At 45.3% G+C, this 22,041-nt stretch overlaps 2 protein-coding genes across 3 annotated transcripts in view; both read right to left on the reverse strand.

The window, feature by feature from the left end:
- Positions 1-8,880, reverse strand: part of LOC100643686 — a 46,313-nt gene extending 37,433 nt beyond the window's left edge. Inside the window, exons 1-7 of the mRNA XM_048405256.1 lie at positions 8,441-8,880; positions 6,259-7,151; positions 5,902-6,158; positions 5,178-5,818; positions 4,890-5,081; positions 4,118-4,802; positions 3,923-4,019 (exon numbers count right to left, since the gene is read on the reverse strand). Of these exons, the coding sequence (XP_048261213.1) occupies positions 3,923-4,019; positions 4,118-4,802; positions 4,890-5,081; positions 5,178-5,818; positions 5,902-6,158; positions 6,259-7,042 (2,656 nt within the window). The 5' untranslated portion in view covers positions 7,043-7,151; positions 8,441-8,880. The remainder of the gene's footprint in view (positions 1-3,922; positions 4,020-4,117; positions 4,803-4,889; positions 5,082-5,177; positions 5,819-5,901; positions 6,159-6,258; positions 7,152-8,440) is intronic.
- Positions 8,881-9,626: 746 nt separating this feature from the next.
- Positions 9,627-22,041, reverse strand: part of LOC100644676 (E3 ubiquitin-protein ligase MYLIP) — a 35,120-nt gene continuing 22,705 nt past the window's right edge. For both annotated transcript variants that reach the window (XM_003394809.4, XM_020862735.2), the window contains exons 2-7: positions 17,373-17,569; positions 13,685-13,925; positions 13,428-13,597; positions 12,937-13,153; positions 12,672-12,869; positions 9,627-12,576 (exon numbers count right to left, since the gene is read on the reverse strand). In XM_003394809.4, coding sequence (XP_003394857.1) covers positions 12,247-12,576; positions 12,672-12,869; positions 12,937-13,153; positions 13,428-13,597; positions 13,685-13,925; positions 17,373-17,569 — 1,353 coding nt within the window. In that variant the 3' untranslated portion in view covers positions 9,627-12,246. The remainder of the gene's footprint in view (positions 12,577-12,671; positions 12,870-12,936; positions 13,154-13,427; positions 13,598-13,684; positions 13,926-17,372; positions 17,570-22,041) is intronic.

Genomic DNA, 22,041 nt, shown 5'->3' on the forward strand with positions numbered 1-22,041 from the left:
GCGATCACGATCGCTATTCGACAACGAACGGATCATCGATAGACAAAATCGATCTATCGTGAAACCGTGTTACGTAAGACGCGCGATCGATGCGAGTTTGCTACCGCGAAGCGACGCAAAACACGAAACGAGACAGAGTCCGATTGGCAGAAAGAGAAGAACGTAATAATTGAAGGATTGATACGTCTATTAAAGTTTATTATCGACCTAACAACTGTCAGACCGTATTCTTTCGAATCGTTTCTAAATTAAATCTTTAGCGAATTAAAACGTAAAGTAAGAACGGTAGTGTTTGTGGTAGCATCGCGAGTATCAACAGGGCGAGATAAGAAGAAGCGAGTTTCTCGAATATAATTCGAGGTGGGACAAAGTTGCGCGTACAGCGCGACGCTGTATCAACGTCGACGTCGGCGTCGACGTTCGCTAATTGGTAAGAGGTTGGTTGGGAGGCGAAGGAGAAGTTGGAACGCGATAGACGTCGCGCGGCCGAAATATGTACGTAGGTATAGCAGCGAAGACCGCTCGTACGCGCGAGGCGAAGGAAAAAGACAAGAGGCCACGAGCCACGAGATCGGAGGCGAGGAAGACGGAAAGACGGTATGCGAGCGACGGCAAAGTTAGATGCCCGAGTCAGAGAACCCAACAGGCGGCTGTCTGTCGAGCAAAATCAATGCGTGCCGGCGACAGGGAACTTCCCCCGAGTTCCCCCGCTCGCGCTTCTTCTTCCCTCGTGGCACGCTATCCTCTTCCACCTCTGCTCGTGCCGTGACCAACCCTCTTCGCTCGCGTATCCTTCTCTCGCGGCCTTTCTCTCTCTCTTTCTTTCTGCCTTTAGTTCGTTCCCTGCTGCGAATCTCCGGATATACAAACACGGTTGGTCATGCTCACCCTCGCTTCAATCCAATACGCTCGCGTTCGCATTCGCGTTACGGTTCCAGTTCCCTTTCTCATTTCCCACTTCTCCTTTCCCCTTTCCGTTCACCTTCGCCGTTACCCTCCGAAGACACCGCTAACTCCCCCGGGGCTAATAAGCTCTACTATTTTTATCGAGCTTTTCACCTTGAACGAACTTGACGCATCTTGGCATTTATATCGCCTTCCTGATTTCTAGGCATAGCCTAGCGTCTAGCCTACTACGAGGATACTTTTTGCGCCATGAAGCGCTGGGAAGAAGCGGATCTTTCGAAAAAGCCACAAAATTCCGAGATCAGCTTAGAAAAAGGAATTCTACGTTATTCTGCGTCGGTAAACGGAGGAGTACGGTATCGGGGGGAGGGAAAGAGAGAAGAGAGCACCACGAGCAGAACGTTACTCGAAATAAAACCAGCTGGCCGCAAGAAGCGGGCGAAACTACTCCCACGCCAGTCGGTGGTTAATTATTAACACGGGCCGACAGAGGGACCGTGCGCAGCCCGTTAAGAGGGCGCGTGTAGAGTAACGCGCTGATATATATCTGCGTGGTATCAACCCGATTAAGACGATCGACTTTGCGAAATCGACGCAACATCCAGCAGCGGAAACGCTGAAATTTCTCTGATCGATCTTTATATTCGAGAATTTTTCTCGGAAGAGGTAAGCGTGGAAACGTGCGAAAAGCGCGAACGTGGTTAAAAAATACACAGGCGCGTATCGTCTAAGAGGAAGAAAAGCGGGACCGCTTGAATCGAGACTTGGCAGCGATTTGGCGGTGGAGAATGTGCGCCAAAATCGAGCCTTTTGGCTGCGCGCCTGCCGAGAATACGTGAGCAACCCCGATGTAGAACTTCGAGCGACAAGGAGCGAGAAAAGCAGTCGATAACGTTGATATCGATTCCCAAAGGAAGAGGAAAACGAGCACTTTACCTCTCTCCCTCTGATTGCGTTCCTAGTAGCGAGAGAGCAAAGGAAGGTCGTAAAGGATAGAACTTCCCTATATACATATACATACACATACACGTACACGTACGCGTATAATACAGGCGCGCATACACACGAGCCTAGCCCCCTTTTAGTCTGCGTGTCTCTTTCCCGTGTCCGCGCTTTATTTCCCCTCTCTATACATGGTGGTATAAGTAGACGACGATGTCCTGCCTCTGTACGCTTTCCAGGACAGGAGAGTCGTGTTGACGAGAAACGACAAGGCTGGTTTCCTAATTCGAATTTAGGTGTTGGGCGGGTTGGCAAGTGGGCGCAATGCGGTGTCGCGCTGCGGGCATTTGCTCTTTCTCCTTCGATCCTTCCTTCCTTCTACTTCCCCATCGCACCCTCCTTCCTGCTTTCGCTCTCCTTCGCTTACCCCCTGTCACTGTCAACCAGCGCTACTACCCTGTCTACCAAACCACCGCGTTAAGTCTCTCTAACGTCTCCGACCACCTACTTCCTCTAAGCCAGATCGACCGACCTTAATCGACCTTTTCATCTCGGTGATCGTGTTTCGTTTGAAAGCTATTTTCTTTCCAACTTGTAACCTCTGTATTTACGCTGCAATTAGTTTACTTCTGCGGTTCATCGAAACGTTTAACTTTATCCCGATTATCTGTCGCGATCTATATAATTTATCGTTGAAAGAAATAAACGACGAATCGTTCAGTCAAATAATTAACGGAGAAATCGAGCGAATTTTGTATTCGTGATAACCTGGAATATCTTTGTTTCGTCGAGCAAACGAATTTCACGAAAAATATTATTTACGGTCGTCGGTGCGATATTTTCACGGTTTCGCCGCTTTCTAACACGCTTGTATCGAAAACAAAATTTGTTTCCAGCCTCTCGTCAAGAATTTTACGACTGCTGAATAATAGGTCCGCGCAATGCTGTTACACGATCGTCGACGCGAACTCGACGAAACTTACCTTCTGGTATGAAAGCGTGTACATGTTTGGCAAGTCGGAACGATAAAAAGAAAAGAAAGCGGAGAAGGTGTTATGGACTAACAGTAGCGAAGATGGAAAGTAGCTTGCCTGGGCGAGCTATTGTTCTTTGAGAAAACATGCGAACCGCGAATGCTTAAACGTTTTAGAAATTTACCGAACAACCACGTCAAAATTTCATTGGGAAGCTTTCTAGCCACTTGAAAAACCGAGATGCTTGTTGCATGAACAGAGAAAAGAAAAAGGTTTAGCGAATTATACGTCGATGTAAATATTTTCATGGACCGTAAGATCGAAGTAAATGAATAAAAACGGGATAAAGCGCAAAGGGAAGAAAAGAAGAAGGAGCGAATTCGCTCGAACGTAACCATCTTGTTAGGTGATTCGCAGCTGTTAGATTTTTTAAGAGCTTTCTCATCCATTCGCCCCCTATTTTTATCCTTTTCATCGTACCGACCACTCTCGCATCTTCGATACGTCATCTCTTCGTTCAAGTACGTACATACATCTACGTATACGTATATTCTTTGTCTCTTGAAATTAAATCTATGCGAAAATATATTCGTTATTTTGACTTTAACGAAATAGCATCGTTCGATAAAAGAAAAAAGTCCAAGTGCAACCGTTAAAAGAAAGAGTAAAAGAATGGTAAAAGAAAAAATACGTACACGTACAGCGACGTAAAAGCTAACGTATTCGTCTCAAGTAACTCTGAAGCGAATGCTTACGCAGGAGATAGCGTTCCAACGTAAACCGATAACCTTAGCGTGTCTGGCAAATGTTTGACCACATACATAATATTTTTCGTTATCTAAGACACTTGTATACTTAATCTTGCTATGCATGTATAAGCATGCATATATGGGATTATAAACGAAGAAAAAAAGTCGACTAAATAAGAAGCATCTCGGATTTCTCGATGTATACGTTCCATTGCTTCCCATTTCCCTTTAAATGAGAAATTCGACTAAAAGTTTGCAACGTAAAGTTCGCTGTCTATATTTTCTTCGATTAAAACTTCCCTTACAAACATGTTATACGCGTAACGAGGATAGAAAACATTTTCCACTTACCTTGTTCTTTTTCTGGAACTTTCACCGGAACCTTCTTATCCGGTGCCTTCGGTGAACAGTTTTTCCGTGCTGGTTTAACCGTTAACGTCGGCGGCACCTACGGAATATATACGAACGTTCAAAGCATATTAATACATTATTCATTCAGTGGCACGTATCCAGCTTAGAAACCATAGTTATCAGAAAATGACTCACCACCTTCTCGGATCTTTCACCGGATGGCAATCTCGCGACAGCTGCGTCAGGGCTATCTTCCGGCGGTGGAGGTTGCACTATCCAATTGTATTCGCGTTTTTCAACGGGTAGGCCCCATCGTTCGTATTCGAGGCTTTGCGTGCGCAATGTTTCGTAACAGTCTAAACAGACCACTGCGAAATCTCCGTTTTCCAATAACAGGCTCTTTTCAGGTTGTCTGTGATATCTCAGGAAAGGAAAGTCCTTCACGAGTAACGCTCTGACGCGTTTCCTATACGTCGTAATACCACAAACATAACAGCAGTAATCGTGCGTGTTGTATTGCCTTTCCGCGGCATTCGCTTGTTGACCACTCGGAAGAGATTCGTAACGACGCCACTGCGCCAAAAGAGAATGATAACAGAATGTGCATACTAGCGCAGAACCGTCTTCCCTAAGTTGCTCGGCGTTCGGCGGAGACTGATGACGTAGTAATTCAGGGAAAAATGGTGCGTTACGACCCTGAGGCCGACCATACAACACTCTTGCGAGGGTTAAATCACTATGCAAGCCACATAAGAAACAATATATAGAACTGCTCGATGTGCCTGGGTTACTACCGAACGTTCGATCCGAACTAGAACTCGGTGGGGTGGCGATCGATCGATTCACGTCGCCGTTTGGATGTGGACTAGGAATATCATACCTAAAAGATGACGATAATAAAGATTCGAGAGATAAACGCGAATACTACGAAAAGGTTGTGGAAAGATTTATTTGTACAGCGACTAACCTGCGACGTTCTAAAGGAACTCGTTCAGCATCCATACTTTCCCATTGTTGGGCAAGGTGATTCACGCAGTGAGTACAAGCTAACACCCTACCGTGACTATCCATACAGGCATTTTCCGATGTACGTGCCATTCCCCTTAAACATGGAAAATGCATAGCGTGCGAATTCATTCCTTCCGGACTCGTAGACAACCTTTCAACGACAGACAAACGTAACGATTAATACCCATACAAACGATTAACGATCAACATACGTACGAAAGAATAACAGCAATTCTGAAAATCGTACCATTTCATGTGAGAACGAGGATACAATCTCTCACAAATATAGCACCTGTAGTTTTGGCCGAGAGCAACGGTGCCATTTTCGGCGGGCCCGTTGTTCGGAGAGTTTCGTTGCCCAGGAGTGGATCCTTTTATCGTTGCGCTACGTTGTTTGTTCGTAGCGACGCTCGATTTGTTCAAATCGTACGGTTTGAAACGAATATCACTGCCAGCAGAGTTGGCTGGGGACTTTGACACTACCGGTCTCGGAGAAGGACCCCGTTGTCGAAAATCCACCATCTGCATACACGCTTGACCCTCGCGATTTTCTTCGCCAAATAATTGCTGTCTTTCTGGCAAATTTTTATAACAAACGGAGCAAATTTGCACCATTCCCTGAGGACTAATAGGACTAGCTCCTTGCGGAGGTCTCAGAGAATAAATAAAAGGATAGTACGTTTCCTTCTCGGGATTACGACAGCAGTAAATAAGTCTAATATTTTTCGAAGGGTAGTCAAGCGCGCAAGTGTAACAGGTAAAAGTAGTTGCTTCTATTATAGCTGCTTGCCGTTTACGAAGCGTATAATTCCGATCACCGTGTGGAACTCCTTGGTCAGTATATTCCTTCCATTGTAATAGAAGATGATTTTGACACGCCGAACAGGCCTGTAACCAAGGAAACCAATTAAATCCCAAGTACAGGAATTACACAGGCGATTAACAAGAAATAACGAAGATGATACACATACTTGTACACGCCCAGCGCTATCCATTGGTCGGCTCCTACTTGGTCTTGGATGAAGCATTAGCGAAGGAAAAAATGGCGAGGGACTGGCGGAAGGATGTGGCGGGGTTGGCAGTGGTTTTGCTGCAATGTGACTAAGTGATCCTCGTGTGAACTCATCCCCACATACGTAGCAGACTTCGGTAACCGAATTTTTATCTGGCATTGAGAGATCTAAGATATCAGTGCCGGCACTCGACGTCGATCCTCCGCTGTAAATGGCTGTAATCGTTCGATTAAAACACAATTAAATACTATGTTTATAAATAAACACCGAAAAATGTAATTCTTGCCTAAGTGACAAACATAAATTAGAGCTTACGTTGAGGTTGTGGTGGTAAAGCTGGCTGTGGTGCAGGTGAACTCCTAGGTGCGTGTCTTAAATCCAATGCCGCTTCGTTCGATATTCTCGAATCTTCTACAAGCTGTCGAGGACTTTGTAACCTTTGATGCGGCGATTGCAGTCTTTGATGGGGAGATTCCATCGCAAGCCTTGCTTGTTCCAAGTGTCTGTGCGTTTCTGCTGTATTAGAATGTGGTCTTGGCAGTTCAATGGAATTCGATGATGGCCTTGTCTGTTCCACTCTAGGCGATGGTGAATTTAGCGGAAGTCGCGGAGAGATTCCAATCGGTCGGTTTTCGGGTCTGAGCTGTGGAGTTTGGTCATTGGTTAAGCCCAGAACTTGAGCCGCGTATTCCCCTTGAAGAGCCATCTCAGCTCCGGTAAATGGACCACCGTCGCATCTTTTTAACCAATAAATTCGTTGACTATGAGGTCTAGCATCCTGTTCGTAACTCTCCCATTGTTGTAACAGCAAGGCATAGCAAAGACTGCATGCCTTGACTGCTCCGCTTCTAGCTCCCTCGCCACGATACCCATTAGGTGGTTCATGGGATTCGAGAAATGGAAAGTAAGGTTCGTTTGGTGCACCACCCGGACTTGGTTTCACTCTCAGCCAATATTGTTCCCCATGGCCTATCGTACCGCAAACGAAACAAACCCTGGCACCTCCTGTATCCTCCGAGGATGAGTTTGGTTGTGGGTTTGCAAGTGATTGCCCGTCAAGTCCCGGCTCATTTTTCACATATAGATTACCTTCCATCATGTCAGGAAACCATTGGGTCTCTTCAATGCCCTCTTATATATCTCTGTTTGGCACACATATACGATCACAAGTTACAATAACCGACAAAATTTTTGAATTTTGCAAATATCTGTAAAATAAAAAAACATCTTGTTAGTCTATAACCTTTTATTATTGTTATTAGTATTATTACTATTACCATTACCGTTACTATTACTATTATATGTCTAATGAAAAGCATAACATCAACGATTCGTACAACTGATGCCTCATACAAAATATAGATGACAAGGAATTATAAAAGGATACGAGGAATATCATTTTAAAATGTTTTGCAGGATCCGATTGTACATTAATAAGATTATCAGAGCATAACTGTAACCCTGTCCTTTATCTAGCATAGAAAAAGATTCAGTTCTTGCAAGCACGAAGAAGCAGATTTATTTAATTACATAATATGTATTAATAACTCTGTGGATTAACCAACCGTTGTACAAACAGAATTTTACAATCAACAAAATTGACTCTTTCTTCTTCTTAATTACGTTTGATTCCAATAAGATAAGATCAACTCTGATACAGCCTTAAAACCTACGTTATTTCAATCATAACAGTATGCAAGGTGCAGAAGGATACAAGTAAACAAAAATGTTGGAATGTATATTTGAAAGGCGTCATGATAAATCGAACTAAATGATCGAAAATACTATATTATTGCTCAGAAAATGGTTATTTCGAACGGTAAATAGGACGTATTGTTAACCGTTGTACACTCTTATCGTTTGTGAGAAGTATTGCAACGCACGATGCTTTTAGAATACCGTAACATGTGGTATTTTTGGAGCGTTGCTACATCGACGTTTACCGACACCGACCATAGAACACTTTTTCGGATATCGGCAATAGTAAAAGAAATTAAGGTATGGCCGTTCCGTCTGTATCGTGTTTATGGTGATTTCGTATAGAATATAATTTAAGCATACAGGTAAGAATGAAACACGAGCACGGATCAAAGGTAAGCACTATCGAAGAAATCGATCGGATTATGCATTTTTCAATGACGAGAACACAGTTACCAGCAGATACAGGGAAGTTTGTGGAATATTTTTCATCTTTTTTTGCAAGCAGGAAGGAATTACGAATACGATTAAAAGTGTTTAAGGTAATGGTTGCGTACTGAATAGAACCAATTTGTATATTCAGGTTTTCGTGATTGAGATTCAGTCGAATTAAACGATCGAAAATCGGAATAATCGAAAGTAAAATTACAGGAATTTTGACGGTGAGATAAACGGAATAAACGTAGAAAAGGGATGTTGGATATCGCAGACAAGGCACCCGTGCACTCTCCTCGCTACCGAAATACGCACCCACAGGCACTTTCGTATGCACACTTTACGTTTTACATAAAACACTCACATTTTCACAGTTCGGATTGGGTAACCACCGCATCGCTACTTTGTGGTGGTAATTTTGATTGGTGATACGTATTACTTAGGCGAAGCAGAGCTTCCTTATCTCGGATTCTAGTCTCTGCCATACGTGGTCGAACACCACACCGAGTTGCGGGGTGTCACCTTCGAAATAACGTTGTGCTTCGTTACACTCATATTTACATGCACAGTGTATCGTCTAACACGACCCGAACCCGTACTACACCGTCGCATACATCAAGAGTACAATAAAAGAAGTTGCTCGACTATGAAAAATACATTTTCTGATGGCACAGGACCGCGACTTTGGCTCAATTCACCGCCATGTTGCAAAATTGCGACCTGCTTCCCATGATGCCACGCAGCTTCGTCATATGACAATGCCGCTGCGTGAACCAATTAAAATGTACGACGCATGCGCAGATATCGCACATCCTAACTCAACTGCTGCTCGACATAATTTGGCGCCACATTAAAAATTTTTCCACTTAAACGGTGCTCTTTCATTTCTATCTAACATATGCTCTTTGTTATCCGTTTTATTCGCATCATAAAGATCATTTAATCTGAATTCGATCGAGTCGAACATTAAACGCAAGAAAGACAGTTTTTCGAAGAAAAGATTTTAAAGCGTTGTTCGAATATCATGGAAATGTAGGATCTGTGAGAATTGGTGAAAATTAAAATACGAAATACAAGTCTAGATATAAATAAACGATCCAGTTGCCGATTAATCGGTGCGTTAATCCTTGGATCGATATGTCTAGAGACTTGTAACCCGTTGTTTTCAGTTACATGTAAAGATATTTGTTTCAAAATTCATTTTTATTCCGTTTATCCGTCCGATTAAACCCACCAAAGTTTTATTTACATGTCCGTACGTACGGTAAAACGATTAAAATGAAACATAAAGAAGTACGAGATTAATTTTATCTCGCGTGTAAGATACAGCGGGTACGTTCATTGAACTTTCCATTGAATTTAACTCGCAAAAAATTATAAAAAGATTTAGTATAAAAAATCGTTTACGACAAACTACACTCCGATATCGGCAAAGTGATTTCGTTGCTTAATCGACTTACAATTAGACGCGGGATGTATCCTTCTTTTCATTCGTTTTTAATATTGGGAGAAGGCGTGTGGAATAAATGAGAATAAAGGGTATACAGCGGTTGATATTTTATAATATTTAATCAACAGGTTGGGACACTTTATAACGCTAAAAATTATTTTTTATAGTGTGTATCGGTCTCATATGTATACACCACTAATCAAAGTGGAATCCTGATATAATACTAAAAAATAATTGGAAATACTTTAAAAATACTCTTTGCAAATGATAATTCATAAAAATCCATTCTCTCGTATATCTTTCACATTTCTACCTTACAGATCTAACAATTACAATGATTTGAAATTTCTTCGCATTTATACAGAGAGTTAATCACAAATATTTGTTGTTTTTTATCATAACGATGTTATCGTTGTAATTATTATTAAACTTACATATATCGAGTAAACGCATAGCGGTGGTACAAACTGTTTCCATCCTCGAGACCACGGACCATCGATATTACATGTATACGTATAAAACGGTTTTTTATTTTTGTAGCGCGTGCTTGGAAAATTATCTTCTAACGAATAAAAGCCCATCAACGTCGAACGTCGACAACGTAATCGGAGAATTTCGAAGAAAATATTTTTATTCCCGGCCATGAAGAAATACAATGCACCGATACGTCTGCTTAACTTTTGTATTTGAATATTATTGTTCTATATCTATTACATTTGCGTTTGCATAGAACCCTTCGGATCGATATTTGACTTAGAAAAGCAGCGTAATCACGATTTTCGTAACAACGATAGGATAGAAAAATACTAAAGGAAATTAAATGACGTATATATATATATATATATAGAGAGAGAGAGAGAGAGAGATTAGAGATGCGAAGCGCTACGAATGTCAGGAAAAAAGGGATTACGCTACGCCGACTTAATGCTATTGTTTCTTCCCTTACGAATAATTACGAACTAGATCTGTTTTGCATTGATGAATGACTATAACAATTTCTTTGACTTTCATTCTCCCTGGTATCCTCCGTTTCGACAAGCATTCGAGTCTGCTGAAATGCCAGTCACAGATGTTGGACGACAAATGAGTCGTCGATCGAGGACAAGAACGAAGAACGATGTCTCGCGAGTAGACGATATAAATAATATGTTACGATATTTGCATTCTATTTTTTCTTTTGATTGGAAACAGCCTTTTCTTGTGTGCTCCTTTGAAACGAACTATCGTCCATGTCATGTCAATTGTCTTTTGCATGCAAAGCACATCGATTAACATACGTATTTCTTTTATTACGATTCTCTTACTTAAAAGATGGCATTCGCACCGAGTTTGTTAAATCAGATTTGACATTTGGCGAACTCGTGACTTTTACTCGCTTGACCCTATCGAGGGGTTATCTCGCTTTTTTATGTACATATAAACAGATATTACCGTAACAAGGTTTCCTTCTTGTACAAGACGTTCCAAAAGAGAGATAACTCGTAGCGTGGTATCTCTGTCGTCGGCCTGTCGACTTCTCGAATGGTGGAAATTCTATTTGCGTAGGCCATTCGTGACGGTAAAATTGATACAATTATCGCGGGTCGCTCTCAATGAAGAAAATTTTATCGCGCCAACGATCGATCAATGGATGACCTAATGATCGAGTGACGTGAGATTCGAGTGACTCGGATGAAACGTCTTCTAGAAGAAGGGGAGCGTTATAGCAGTCGTTTTATAAACCATATCGCGTATGCATAATGAATACGCTATATTGAAAATACGAACGGTCATCGATTTTAATAAAGCCCAGTGGCCTACCGCCGTATCTAAATGAAAGTTGAAGTACGTACGAAAGAAAGAAAGAAAGAAACGAGGATATAATCTATCTAAGAGGAACGAAGCGTTATAAACGACACTTAAATAAAACGAGAAAACTCGTTGGTCCAACTGTCGATAAAAGTAAACGTATCTATATACGACGCATTAAACTTTTCAATAAAATAAAATACGCTACTCTGTCTTGGAAACAACGACAGCATCGTTTTTCAAAGATCAACGCTGCTAATAGCACTTTTCGGTCGCGCGATTCAGACAATATTGTTATTACTCGATTAAGAGGTATACATGTATCGTGTAACGTTATTACAATTACATTGTAGATACGTATTTAAACGAGAGAAAGAGAGGTAGAGAGAGAAAGAAAGGGCGTGTAAAAGTAAAAGTTTATTTATACGAACTAGATTCATTGGAAGGAAATTTCAGTTAATGCCCGATCGACTGAACTCCCGTCGAACGAAACCACGCAAACTCTTATTATTCGAACGAGGAAGCGTAGACAGCGAACATGATCTTGTTGTGCGAATTATTCACCTTTGAACGGGCTCGGTAAAAAACAGAGTCGTATCGTCCGGTTTTCCGAACGTTACGGGCAACGTCGCGTTTCTTCGTCACGGTGGCGACAAATCGTTCGCGTTTCTTCGACGTTGGAACGAACGAAAGAAGAAAAACGAAAAATCGATCGTCGTACGGATAAAACGAATGTACGGGAAAAGACGATAGAACGGTCGATGCGTGGGATTTTGACGTAAATCAAAGGGCAATGAATAGGACAAAAGGGAAAAACAGAGACAGTAGGATAGTAGAGACGGGAGAAAAAGTCAATGCGTTCTCTCGATTCGGCAAGCAAAGGTTCTAGAGAAGAATGTTCGAGAAGCGTGAAACTCGGTGCAACGACGTTCTCAAATATCGTTACCGTTTACCACGGAGCTCTCGGCTGCCAAGCTTCTCTTTTGAATTTCCTCGGTAGAAGAGTTGCCGTAATTAGGTTCGATGGATTCCGAGAGCAATTTCGGATTGTGCTTGTCGACGTGCGTTAGCTCGATCGGAAGATATATGGTGCGACAATGGTCGATATCGGCTCGACAGAGTGGACAACGTTCGCATCGCCTGGCGCAATCCAAGCAGGCTACCGCGTGTCCGCACGGGAACAAGGCAGTGTCTAAACTACGGTCCATGCAAATGCGGCACAGCATCGCGTCCAACAGCCTCGTTAGACATTCTCGAGATTCCTGAAAGTCGAACAACGTGAAACAGTTGTTTTTCTAGTTCGTCGATCGGTCGTTGTTCCGATTCGATCGATATCCTCGATATACCGACGAAATACCTTGCATTTCGGATCCTCGCAGTCTCCGCAATCCTGCTTCTGCAAAATTTCCTTCTCCTCCGGCAGGCTAACGGTAGCAGCTTCGCAGTAGAGAGCGCGCCGCGCGTTGTCGTACACCTCTCGGCACGTTCTACGAATATCGAACACGTATTTCTTTCCTAACGTGGAATCCTCGTTGAATATCGAGATAATGGTGCCCTGTACGTATAGAGAAAATAACGGAATGAGTCGATGTCGAGCGGATGTCGCGGTTGTTTCCAAATACCTTCAAGTCGCGTATAAATTGCGCCGTAACCGCGCTCCTGACCGTCTCGCAGCTATAAAACGCGTGCTTCTCGGTAATCGCCCGGTAAAGTCCACTGGCGGATTGACTCGAATCTAATTTGAAATTTAACGACGTCTCCTCGCCGTCCAGCGACAGGTAAACTAAATGAAACATTCGACGTTGAGTCGTTGCGCTTTGTATCGCCGTATATGGTATGCTGTAAAACAAACAGAACGATAATCGCTACTGCGCGTTGATGTAACTGGATGGATAAAAAGTTGGCCGGGTAAAAGCACGCCAGATACCGCTAACGACGAGTTCGCACGCGACGGCTGGCAATGCGCTCCATCGAAAGCGGTAACGCTCGACCGAAGCTTCGAAACTAAAGAGTTCCGAAGAGTCGGACGAGAGATGTTCGACGTTTACTCGTCGATCGCCAACTTCTTACCGATCGAGAATCGAGTCAGCCAACGACAACGGCTACCACTTACTTTTGCGTTTCCTCGTCGTGATTGCGATAAACCGTGATACCGTGAGGTCCCACTCCGATCATCGACACTCTGTTGTACCCGAATTTACTGTGAAACATCTCCTGGCCGAACGTATCCAAATTGGATATCTCCTTCAGTAACCAATACTCGGCGGTGGAGGTTTTCATCGCCTGGGGATAGAAGAAAGAAAAAGCGTCGATGAATTGCGTCGACGAGGAGAATCGACGAAACGCGCGCAAAGAGAAACAGCCGCAAACCTTAATCTCCTTGTGTTGTTGAACTATCCGATGGAGAAAGTCCTGAGGTCTGGATTCGCACGGCTCCGCCGTTCGAATTTGACAACATTGCGAGTAGAGCGCGTTCGGTGGCGACAGCGAATCGTAATCACCCGTGTCGGCCTGCGCTATCAAAGCGACCAAACGTGCCACAGAAGCCCAGTCCGACACTTTCAATCTACCCTCGAGTAACTCCAAACGAGAGTGCAAGTAGAACTGATGCCTGCAATCAGATAAACAGATTCGACCATTGCAAGAGTTATTATCAACTAGCAGCGAAGCCTGACGTTATCCAGCGACTCGTGCCAGATGCTGATATATACGAATACGCGTTAGTTTCACGGACAAGCGTAACGAGAGACGTCGTCCATATGTAACGCGGTAATAGCGTATCGACGATAAATCGATAAATCGTACGACGGAGACACCGCGCGAACGCAGTTTCGTTTACGACCGCCGCTTACACGCCCGAATTTAACGGTTGATCGAAATGGGCGGAGTTGCCACCAACTTTGGTAAATTCGAGTTGTATCGTTCGGGTCGTTCGCTACGTTTTGCCAATTACTCTGCTAGCTAATGCACGATCATCGACGCGATCGATCGTCGACGTCCGAACGAAAGCGATCTTATCCGAACGATCGTATTTCGAGTCGAATTTCGCCGGGCCGAGAAGAAACGCGTTCGTATCGGCAAACGGTTTTCCCGATTTCGTTGCTTTTCCTCGCTCCATTGCAAAGTTCCACGCAATACGCGACGGTCTACGATCAGCGCAACGAGCTTGACAAACGATCGCGAGACTCTCGCAGGATCGTTAACAACCGCGCGGAAGACGGTTCGCCGACGAAAGTCGAAGAGCAGCCTTCAAACGCGCTCAAACATTTAGAAAGAAACGCGTTTTATTCGCGTCACGAAGCTCGAAACAACCCGTGTCCTATTTCTCGGTGGCGGATAATTTGCGAAACCGTGTTGGGCAATTCGGATCGAACCAGACTAGGTCAAGTCGAATATCACCGGATTATGCGATTAAGTATCGCGATTGAAACGTCCCGACGACATTGCGTCAACGAAAGATACGTTCCGACGGTGGTTTGCATTTCCAAACGTACAAATATTCGGTCGATCGTTTAACCGTTAACGGGTCATTTGCGTATTCGTCGCGATAAAGGCAAATTTTCGGCGAATCTTCGCACGATTCGAACTTCGTTGCATCGATCAAGTTCCAAGTTTCGAACGGTACGTCGGCGAACGTTGTCGAAATTTTCTCTGGCCGTTGATTTACATACACTTGAAACGAGTTTCTCGATATCGCTTTCACTCGGTAGACAAACAATGCGTTCGATAGCCATAAATTCTACTTTATTCGGACGCAGCTACGTCCATTCAACGCTATAATTCCTCCGATTTGCTATCAAACTATCCGTCTTTGTCGTCGTCGCGCGATTCTCGCGCCCGTCCATGTGTCAACGAACGATCGGTTCTAACGAAAGAAACGAGAAACGAAAGACGAAGATAGACGAAGGACGTTTAAGACGCGATTGTACGCGGAAAAACTTTATACAACGAAGTACGTACGAATATAGGAACCCGGCCGGCCGCTTAACCTATGGACTCTGGGCTTTTGAGAAGAGCAAGCAGCTTCTGGGTATTTAAAGATATTTAGAGAACTTCGAGCCAACTCCTGTACGCGAAAGGTACACAGTTTAATATCGAAACTTCCCCCGAAGAAGTTAACAGAAGGTAGACATATATATTGTGTACACACACACACACATACAGATATACGTATAAAACTCTAACGAGTTCGCAACAGTCGACGCGAAATTTCGCCCCGCGTCCAATTAGAATTTCATGGCTTCAACCGCGACGATTTCTGATCGATTTCGATGACAGTTCGCTCGTAAATTTCGATTACTTTTCCGTGTCGTGCGAGAACGACGTCGCAGTTTCGGGTCAGCTCGCGCTTTGGAAAACCGATGGATCCCGGTTGCGCGTTCTGTGACCCGTGATAAGTTAGATCGCGCTCGGAGAAAGGACGACTAGCTGGAAATTACGTCGGCCAACTTTAACGAATCTATTCTTTGTTGTCGCTTTATCGTTGCCGTATCTCTACACCGGTATCTCCTCGTCGAGCGAAGATGGTAGGCGGTAAAACGCGATACGCTGCGAGTCTTGCTTCGACGTTTTCGGATTTACGAGCTCGGAACGAAACTACGTGTATGGTTTGGCGTCAGCGATATTCAATTTCGGAGAACAAGGCCGACGCGCGTACGCGCAAACCTCGGTACATTTCGCGACAATAGCGTTGTAACAACTTTGATTTACACCGCGAACAAACAGCGAATCTCGTCTTCCGGAATTCGGTTATTCGGAGTAGCAATCTGGAACGGTGTAACCAACGGAACTCTTGCTCGCACGTGCGCAAGAAAATATCACCTCCATCTCGCTAACGAAACGTATTCGTCGATACCTCGAACTCCGTGAGCTTAAATAACCGACGTAGTCGTTCTCCGTGCGAACGTAAATGTTCGGCAAGGGCGCGATTATTAGCGGCGAGAAAGTACAACGGGAGGCGAACAGATCTCTTTATAACCGGACTTTCAAAACCGACCTACTTTCGGCTACTAATCCATTTGGGCTAATCGAAACTACGCTGTCGTCGAACGTGTCGTTCTCGTAGAAAATTCGTCCGCGAAGGCAGCTCCGTCGTCTACGGTGTTACGGGGAGAAGGATAAACCTTGGCAAGGTTCGACGCGTGAATCTAGAAACGCGCGCGTGAACAGAAACGCGCGACACGAACGACGGTGTGCGAGCTTTCGCGTCAGCCGACGCGATTATCCTAGTTCACCGCTAACGAACGTTGCCACTCGGCGACCAATTAATTCGCGTATCGAACGCGTTACTCTTGGCGCGTTTACCTTTTCCAAGGGTGTTCGGAGCTACCGCGATTAAATCGCAATTACGTTTCGATCCGTTGAAATCTCCTACCCAAAGTCCATACACGATTCGCGCTCGTTCCAACCTCCGCCTCCCGCTTTCTATTAATTACCACCCCGACCCGATTCGCCCGCGTTTAATCACGACCGCTTGCCTTTGCAACTGTTCGCGAGCGAACCAACCGCAAATTTCGTTCGCGTCGTTGCTCCGTTCTCCGCGACATCCAGCGATTCGTCGTAGTTTTTCGTCTCTCTACTTTGCCCGTGTTGCGCCGCTCTCTTTACCCTGTTTCGGACCAATACCCTTCGGACATAATCCGCATATATATTCGCCGACCGTATTATCCGGCGTAATCAGTACCTTCCACTCGAGTCTCCGTGATGCAATTTTGTACGTGCTCGATCGTCTACTTCCACGACGAACCGGAACGACGGCCAACCGATCGGCTTTTCCATCCGTTCGTCGATCCGTCTATCGATCTCGGTCTCTCTCGCGCTTCACCTTCCACTCGGACGAAATTCTACGAAAACGCTCTCGTTTCGATCGAATCTGCGATACCTACGTTACATCGGTGTATCTGACGGCGTCCGCGCTCTATCCTCCATCGGCCAAGTCGAGGCACGTGGAATACGCGCGATAAGTTTGTTTCGCGTGGCGAGATCGCTAGGTAATTAGGAGAATGGTCGTTTTTCGCGTTGCGTGGCGCGAAGCGACCTTTTTCGAGATATCTTTTACCTGGTGGCTTCCTGCAGCAACAGGTGAGGCGGCACCCAAAACTTAACCCTCAATGCGAATCTTAAAGGCGCTACGCCGCCACCCGTTTGTCTCTCTATGGGATTCCTCAGGTTCAACCAGAGTTCCTCGCCCTTCGCGTTCTGGTATTTCAAGCCAAAGTAGTCGCATTCCTTGCTAATGCCCAAACAGTCGCATGCCTGTAAAAATGGGAAATTTTCAATTAGAAAGATTCGCTTTTTTACACCCCGATATGCGCGCAGCTTTCTATCTTTGCGACCGATCTACCCGCAACCGAATCGAATCGAACCAGCTCGCCCGCGAGTTACGCATATTTTTCCGAACCGATTGTCTCCCGAGTACGATTAATCGATTACCGAGAATACCGGAAATATCGGGAAATATCGGGAAATATCGGGAAAACCGGGAAAACCACGCACCGATCCGTGGGAAAACAAAGCAGCGGAATAAAGCGCGCGATATATCGCTGGCAATAATTTAGAAAGTTACCGGTGTTCTCGTACGTAGCGAGCGCGGCTTCTAACCGCGTACGCGGCTATCTGCAAACACCGTTTCCCATCCTTCGATGTATTTTGTTCCAGCTTAACGGAAACACGTTCTCGCGTATACGATTTATTATCCAAAATAGCTCGGACTTGGGAGCAAATATCGTTCGATCGAGTTATTATTTTATTTTCTGTTTCTCGCAGCTTTCCGTGGCTGTGTTCCCTTTCTCCGAATGGACGGAAAGTCGGTCACGTACCCATATAGCGACGACTACGACGAAAATTCACGTTGAAAAAAGGGAAACGCGACGCAAGCTGTCTCGAGAGCGACGTATTCCCCGCGGCGGGTGTTTGGCCATATTTCTTACCGAAAAAGTCGAAACAACGAGCTTAAACAAGAAGCCGCGTTGATCGCGCAAATTTCGCGCGTACGCGGAGCATTTGCCGAAGCGTGCGAATAATTATGTCCGAAAATCGACGTAAACTGGGTCACTGGTCGATATTTTAGTCTCTTTAGCACGAAAATAACGTATGAAAATACACTTTGCTCGTTCGACTCGCGCTACTACTATCCGTTCTACGCGTTCGTGAAAATTTATTTTTTTCCCCCGAATGCCAATTAACTCTGAATCTTCGAGTTTTCGCTTTCGAAGCGCATCGAGCGCGGTTTTCGAGAAAAAGGGCGAAGAAGCTGCGAGAACCGACGAGATAAATCGTATCGATTCCGTGGCTCGGTGGCGCAAATGCATTCGTCGACTCTGTTAACGGTAGACGATAAAGGAAGCTTTAGGGCGCAGCGACCAGATATTTCTAGGTGAATAGTTACGGACGAAAAGATAGAATATCAAGCAGACGCTCCATCCGCCAGCTGCATCCATTCCGTCGATACTCTCGAGCTTTTCAACGTCTCTGTATAATTCCAAACTCTCTATACCTCCGACCAAGTCGCCTCTGACTCACGGTGTCGGTATTTTTTCATGGATACAGTTCGTCGAACGAACGCAACACCGCCGTCTTCCGTTCCTGCGACTCGCTTCAGCCGCACGCGTAAAACGCAGGCGTGAGCGTACGGGTCTCTGCTTCTCGCAAATATTCGCCAGATATTTATCGTTAAATATTATCGACGCGATATTTCATCCGCAACGGAGAAATTTCCGACGCGGAAACGCAGAAATTGCAACCTGCCGATGAAAGAAGCGACGCTATCGCGCAAGAACAAGAGCAATTTTAAACGTTTCTAACGTTTCGGCCAAGACCGTGCGACTCTTTGACGGGATTCGGTGGAATCGCGACAGAGAAATTTTATGCTCGCATAAAGGTAAAAAGGAACGCGCGACGATGACGCGTCTTTCCTTTCGATCGTCCACCAGATTTTATATGGGCGTGCGTGCGCAAAATTAACGCGCGTCGATGCACGTACATCGTGCATGCACCAAATGCGCGCACACGACTGCGGTTTTACGGACGCGCGGCACGGCCAAAATAACAGCGTTTCGGAACGAAGTAATTTGTATCGCGGGCGCCGCGCGGAATTAATATCGCTGCTGGCTCGAATTAAATAAACTCGTTAATCCGACACGGCGCCAACGACGAACGAGCCTCGTGTCGTTTCGCCGAGTTTCTCGACTTTTCGTCGCACCGCACCGATAAATCGGGCGCTCGCGTCGAAAACGAACCATCGAAAAACGACCAACCCGTAATACGCGTCAGCTGTCCGTTTCTTTTCCGTCGATTTCGATTACGCTTAGAGAAAAGAAGCGGGAATTAGTTGCCGCGTTCGGCAACGAGCTTTTCTTTCGTTTTCGTTCCTTCTCCTCCGATTCTCCTTCCTCTCGACCGACCACGTAACGAGATTTCTGTCTGGCAGTTAGGCAAACTAGATCTTCGAGCGTTTTAGTCCGTCGGTATCGGCAACGTCGACGAGCGTCTTAACCGGTGGATTCTCCGTTTCGCGCATTACGATACGCGACCGGGGTACGCGAGATTTTCTTGTTTGCCTTTCTCCCGTGAATCTTCGATCGTCGGAAAGTTTCTCGACGTGAAACGCTCGGCAAGCGGATTTCGAGAACGAGAAGAAGGATCGCCGATCCTTTGGCGATCGAGGAGGACGAGAAGAATAAGAGCAAGTATAGGAAGAGAAACGAAAGATTAAGGGACGGAAGATTCTCGAAAAGTAGGAAAATTCCTCGAATTCTCGACTGGAAGTTTCTCGGCAAGGATCTAACTTGCTTTCTCGTAAATTTTTTCCGACACCGTCATGAACGCGATAGTAGACGGCTTAACGATTGTTGCGCTATCGAGGTACTCGAAGAACGATAACACGGCTCGTCGAGACCCTGACCACTTCGGCACGTACATATACCGCAACTTCTTCGACGCTCGGTTTCGTCTTTCCCGTTTTTCTCCCTTCCTCGCTATCCTATTTTTCCCTCGTTTTCTCCTTTCTCTCCCTCTTTTTCCTCGGCTCGACAGCTTCTCCACTCGCCCTCCTCCCTCCGGCCGCGGCTCGAAAGGGTCGTTAGTCCCGGCGGAGAACAAGAAGGTAAAATTTTCCTGTTGCCGCACTGCGCTCTCCCTTCCGTGCAAGAACAATGCCACTTGGCATTTTCAACGCGGCTGTCTCGTCTCGCCTTACTTTTCCGCGACTGTATATTTTTCTCTTTTCTCTTCTCAAAACGCTGTTTCCTCTTCGAAACACTCACGAACGCGTCTACGATTCTCGATTCAAATCGGATCGTTGCTTTTCGTCTAACTGTCAGGCGTTTCAAAAATCCGAGCGACGATTCCCGACGTTTTCCTACGCGGAGTAACGTCGGGAATTTGCAAAGGAATTCTTCCTCCGAAACTATTTTCCCAACCATACCGCGTTGCCACTCCGCAGTCAGATCACGAAACACCAGACAGACTCGTCGCACCTTTTAAAACTATCGAAACGTTTCTATCGTCGATAAAGTATTTCGATCGTCTTTCGCGTCGCCACGTTTGACTCGCTAATTGCCCATTTTCCGCTTAACGCGCGGCTTGTCTCTTGCCTGCGCGCGCTATATTCCTCGCCCAGACCATCGCTGCCATCTTCCTTAAATCGCGAGCAAAGTCGTTAAAGTTATTCCGTCAAAGTTATTTCCGACGCTCTGATTCCAGCGACGGTTGCTATCGGCGCGCCGACGGAATTACGCGGATCGTGTAACGTCCATCGATAATCTTCCCTGACATGGTGCGTTATTTCCGTTGCCAGATGTTGCATACTCGTTACACGTTTTACGCCCTTTATCGCCGTTGAAACGAAGCGCGAAAGAAAGACGAGAGAGGCGAGAACGATTAAACGTCCAATCGAATTTTCCCGATCATCGATCCAGCTCGGTTCTCTCGTTTCATCGAATCGTCTCGCGTTACCGCTAACGAATACGCAACGTGAATTGAAATCTAATTCGGCTGCGAGAATTAACCCGCGGCTCTTTCTCCGCGTACCAAAACTTCCATTATACGTTGCAAATAACAGTAGGTAATTCGAAGATCATCATCGAGCAGCAACCCCGAAGAAACATGGAACGGAATGCGTTTACGTTTCAAGCAATACGTCTACGTCGAATCGTTATTTTTCCCATTTTTCAAACAGCTCGCGACCCAGATTCGATCAACGCGTTTCAGTTCCATTTCCACGTTCCACCAGGAACCCGAAGCTCCTGGTCTCGTACTTAGCCGTTCTTTGGTTCGACCTGATCCGACAATTTGGGCCTCGCGTCGTTCGTTGTGTACCGCGAAGCTCGAAAGAGCAGGGTATCGCCGCTTTCGATCGTCTCGGCTTCTCGTACAGACTCGCGTCTCGCGGTTATCAGCCTGTTCCATCGAGAATTACAACGTTGGAAAAAACGTCGACACGAGTCGCGTCTGACTTTTAGCGATTTACGAAACTCGAAACTTTTCCATCGTCGTATCGATCGTCCAAAGTTACGGTCCCTGGCAAAATTTTATGCTCCGACTAAAATTATCGGACATCGTTCGCCTTTTTTCATACATACGCCGTAGTCTTTATGGGCAGTTCGGGGCCTCTGTCAATTTTCCGATAAGTATCGTCGCTCTATCGATTTTTTCCACCATTCCGTGTACTCCTTTTTCAAAGCTGGCTCATCGACGCTCAAAGTCGGTCTATACGCGTACTCGTACGT

The sequence above is a fragment of the Bombus terrestris genome, chromosome 4 (assembly GCF_910591885.1).
Source record: "Bombus terrestris chromosome 4, iyBomTerr1.2, whole genome shotgun sequence".
Classification (NCBI taxonomy): domain Eukaryota; kingdom Metazoa; phylum Arthropoda; class Insecta; order Hymenoptera; family Apidae; genus Bombus; species Bombus terrestris.